Source organism: Montipora capricornis, unplaced genomic scaffold (genome assembly GCF_036669925.1).
Source record: "Montipora capricornis isolate CH-2021 unplaced genomic scaffold, ASM3666992v2 scaffold_482, whole genome shotgun sequence".
In the NCBI taxonomy this organism is placed as follows: domain Eukaryota; kingdom Metazoa; phylum Cnidaria; class Anthozoa; order Scleractinia; family Acroporidae; genus Montipora; species Montipora capricornis.
The window spans coordinates 62,501-67,500 of record NW_027180219.1 but is presented as its reverse complement, the minus strand read 5'-3'; the positions used below and the strand labels follow the sequence as shown (position 1 = coordinate 67,500).

General features: G+C 41.5%; 1 protein-coding gene across 2 annotated transcripts in view; it reads left to right on the top strand.

Annotated features, from left to right (window-relative positions):
* The window catches only part of LOC138036392 (uncharacterized), a 36,339-nt gene extending 33,235 nt beyond the window's left edge, over window positions 1–3,104 (top strand). For both annotated transcript variants that reach the window (XM_068882701.1, XM_068882700.1), the window contains exon 6: window positions 1,398–3,104. In XM_068882701.1, the coding sequence (XP_068738802.1) occupies window positions 1,398–1,576 (179 nt within the window). In that variant the 3' untranslated portion in view covers window positions 1,577–3,104. The remainder of the gene's footprint in view (window positions 1–1,397) is intronic.
* Window positions 3,105–5,000: the final 1,896 nt, after the last annotated feature.

Here is a 5,000-nt window from a genome sequence, read left to right as displayed (position 1 = left end):
GTTCCCAGGACCTTTCCTTTCACTTTGAGGTGGGACGGTAAAGCCAAGGGGAAAGTTCTGGTAACGAAGTTGTTACCCCTAAGTTTAGTTAACTCAACATACAAAAATGAAGTGCCCATATGGTTATAAAGCAACAATAACAATAGTTTTTGGATTAGCTGTGAGATCTTGTTTTAAACACAAACGGGAAAAGAAACAAAAGAAGTTTCCTTTTCAACATATGATTCTTTGCATTCTGAGAGCAACTTAAAACTTCTTTTCATGCACTATGATTGGCTGAATAGGAGGTGTATAGTTATGTTCAGCAGCTACTCATATCCCAGCGGCCGAAGCGGCATAATGCGTCTCTCCTCTGTCTTTATATATACATAGCAAATAACATGACTAACTTAAAGACGCGGTAAAATAAAATTGGTTAAAGTCGTCCAGACGCATTATCATGCGTCCCCAGCAAAAAAATGTCTTTGAAAAATGTGTTTTGATGTTCAAATTTAGTATCACTCAACTAGTGAACTAATGCAAATCTTGCATTTTGATTGGCTACGCTACGAGATGACTATTAGTAATAATCCTCGAGTATCGAAAAGCGTGACGCTTTCTCTCGCTTTATTCCGGCCAAATAAATATTTCTTCAACTTGCATTCGCTAACTTTATTATTGCCTTTTCTATCCAACTAGTTGGTTGATACTAAAACAATTAGACTCTTCACCCTCAAGGACCACGGGTCAATAGCCCATTGGGCTTCGCCTCATGGGATATTGACCCATAGCCCTTGCGGGCTACGGGTCTAATTGTTAAATATCAAAACCCATGGAAAATAAACAACGTATTGTGGCTCGTTTAGCTTTTTCTTGTTATTATTATGTTAGGTTTAAATTTAGGGTTAGGGTTAGGTTCCGTAACTTCGTAAGCCCATCCAAAACCCCTTTCAATATTGTGTGAGTACAGGACTTCAAGTACGGGACAGACTAGGCGATAAGTCACTGCAACACGTCGCGGGGACAAGTCGCCGCAACAATTCGCCTCGTGTGACATGGGTAATTATTTATGCAACAATCATTGTCGCTGCGGCAGGATTTTGTCGCGCAATCAGTTGCACGAGTTCAAACCGTTGAAATTCTTGCGACTAATCGCAGGAACAAAATTAGCGAGAGCAGCATTGTCGCACCGTGTGTGCACTTCCGGCAACAAGTCGCTCTGACAAAATATAAATGAACGTATGAGAGAGCGTCATATGGTCCACCCGATTAAATTATAAAACTAGTTCACATTCCCCCTCATACGAGATCACTGCGTGTTCACCAGACAAGCGTCGTGTCGCAGGACTCAAGCGGTAAGAAAGCATAATTAGCTGCATTGATTGATGAACTGACATTTTTGTTTCGTCACCTTGTAGAAGATGGTATGGAGGAATGGGAAGTAGCGTTGCTTGCGATAGGCATGATTTTGGTTGGTGTGCTGAAAGGCGTAGTAGCAGTGGTGTGCCATCAACGCTGGAAGAAACAGCAAGGCCCACTGGTGACAACACGCGACCTGGCCATGCAGTCAAGCACCAACCCAGACAATACTGTTTAATCATTTTCGTCAGGCGTCAGCATTTTGGTCTTAGTTTTGCCATTCACCGCTTACGCGATGCACTTTGTCAGAATGTGTCGTTGAAATAAAAGGTGAAACTATAAGAAATACTAACAGGGAAGTGCTCGCTTGTAAGTAGTGTTAGGATATCAGGCATGGAAGCGGACTTTTGTAAAACGCCCATGTAGACGGTTCTCACAACTGCATGATCCTGATAAGTCTTTTTAATTATCTAAAACATTCTAAAAGCGACAATGTTGGCACCAGAAACACATGACCTTGAAGCGTGTAACTTTCTACTCCTTTCCTTGGAACAAAGCTGGGGATTTTGGGACCCCAATTTTATGCCCAAATATGGACAAAAATGAGATCGAAGCTGCACGTGCGGGAAAATGAAAAAGCTACGTTACATCCAAATAAGGAAAATTTTGAACTAAAAAAAACCCAGCTTTGAACCAGAGTTATGCGCTTCAAGTTTATGAGCTTCTGTGGTTGCTGAAACGATGCAAAATGAGAAAGAAAAACAACACCACTCACTCGTTTCATTTCCCTTTATACGGTCAGATCTTAACACATCCTGTTTCTTACTATTCACTTAGTCATTTAATCCTATATCTGCGTTTATATAATCCAGCGCTTGTAAATAGTGTTAAGATATGAGGCCCCAGTTGTTCAAACGGTAGATAGTGCTATCCGGCGGATAAATCACTATCCAGTGGACAACTAATGCGCTATCCAATGGATAGAGATTTATCCGGAGGATAGCGTTATCCACCTTTTGAACAACTGGGGCCAGGCATGGAAGCGGACTTTCGTAAAACGCCCATGTCGACGGCTCTCACAACCGGATCCTGATAAGTCTTTTTAATTATCTAAAACATTCTAAAAGCGACAATGTTGGCACCAGAAACACATGACCTTGAAGCGTGTAACTTTCTACTCTTTTCCTTGGAACAAAGCTGGGGATTTTACGACACCAATTCTATGCCCAAACATAATTTCGTATCCAGATCTCCCAATAAAGCTATATTTTTATTTGCAATACATACTGACGAAGAGCAGCTTCATGATCACACAGTTTTCATTAAGCAATATTAAAAGAAGGTAAAAACGCCACATTACATCAGTCCAATTTATTTTATTTCAAAATTACAAATTTCCACTTTCCTTGTTCGATGTTGTTCGCAGCACCACATTTCCAGTGACAGAGTGAGATCTGGATACGAGATTAGCCCAAATATGGACAAAAATTAGATCGAAGCTGCTCGTGCGGGAAAATGCACGAGCTATGTTACATCCAAATAAGGAAATAAGTCCAGCTCTGAACCAGAGTTGAGCTCTTCAAGTTTATGAGCTTCTGTGGTTGCTGAAACGATGCAAAATGAGAAAGAAAAACAACACACTCATTTCCTTTATACGGTTAGATCTTAACATTTCCTGTTTCTTACTATTCAATTGGTCATTTAATCCTATATCTGCGATTATATGATCCAGATCAAGAGCATCTTAATAAAGCATTGACGCTAAAGCGTGCAACATCAGTGGTTATTCATTACGTCATAGAGGACTAGCAAACTTTATCCCTTGCGGAATGTTACATTTTAAAATAACGGTGGCGACAATTTGCCGTAGAAATAGTCCTTATGCGTGATGACGTCTGACTAGCTAACCACCAAGCCTCGAATTCGAAAGTCGAACTTGTAAATTTTGGCTTGAGCTAAATCCCAGAGGAGCGAGCTTGCAAAGAAAACCCACGTGCAAACAGATTGCATGTCCAAAAAACACTTCAAAAAAAACCTGTAGGACTAAACATGTTGGAGTAAGCCTAAATGCAAAAATCCATGACACAGACTTCAATGAAAGAAAACAAGGATATCTATGCAACGTCTCTTTATTCCAAATTGACAAGCCTCCAACTGAATATCAACAATTATTTACTTTCGTCTAGGGCAGACCCCTGCCAATCTGACCGCCACGAGTTCCCCTTCTGAAGGAAGCATTTGGGCGACGAGAAGGGGGGCTCCACTCGTAACGCCTCCTAAATGGACAGGTCGCTTGGAAATGGCCAAAGCCACCACAGCCATAACAGCGACACCCATTATCCCTCCGGTTCGGCCTTGAATTCCACATCGCCTTTTCAGCCTTAGACATAAGCTCCTTAACTTTCTCATCATCCTTGTTTCCAAGGAGAACTTCCAGGTATTGTTTGAAGTTATCGCGTGGTTCCTTTCCTTGGAGATCAGCTTTAACGTCAGGAAACTATTTATAATCTGGCTCTAACTGAAGTTTGGAGACTTCAACAGCACTCGCACGTTCTGTAATGATGTTTCCACCGTGGCCTGCTGTGCTTCTTCTAGTTTTTTAAGCCTGTCCTGTACATTAACCCAGTCTTATGGCCGAGAGGGAAATCACCGTGTAAAATGGACATAGCACTCGAGGAGGTTGCATACATTTTAATCTCTAATTCTCACTATTATTCAATTTCATCTTGGCCAACAGCTCTACTACAAAACCTTAGAATCACACAATTTCCGTCTTAAAAGAGAAGGGTTAATTGTGTTTTCAGCCACCAAGAACCAACACCTCCACACACTGCCAGACCGGTATATTACCACAGATCCATTTATTTCTAATTCATTTAAATTTTAATTATTTATGTATCCCATTTACTTATTCATTTACTTTTTGGCAACACAAGGCTCCTTCCACGAACTGCAGCCACAAAGGTCTATCACGTTTTATTTTGCATTTGTTTTTGTCTTTACCAAAGAAGATGAAAATGTTGCAAACCTCGCCTGCCTTGCCACACAGGTCTACTTCTCACACAGTCCTCCCTCTCGCCCTTTTGTTTTATGTTTTCTTTTTCGGCCAGGGAAGATGAAAATGTTGCATACGCCACTTGCCACACAGGCCTAATCACCACACAGGTCTTATCACCACCCATGCAGGACTATTTTCACAGGTCTATTTTGTCACAGGTTTATTCGTCATATAGGACCATTGTATGCATTGTTACCACACAGGACTATTTCATTCAAAGATACCAAGGACAAAATATGCACGCCTCATCTGCCACAAAGGACTATCTTCCACACAGGATTATTGCATGCTTTAAGGCCACACAGGATTTTACAAAGCGCCAACGAGCCACAAAGGTGAGAACAAACCCGAGCACAACAGAAACTACTACCGCCATGAGAACCGAGGCTAAATGAACTTTGACGACCAAAATAAAGTAAATACCGCCAAGAAAACCACGGGAAATAAAAGAAAGAAAAGGAACACGTGTACTAAACCAACTGAAAATAGGCTAGGGATTAAAAATTCGGAACAGTTACCTCAGGTGGTGCGTTCTGGGCAACGTTGTCGACGGCCGCGGAAGGCCGGTTTTCTACCTGAGCTACTGGAGCTGCAGGAACAGGCT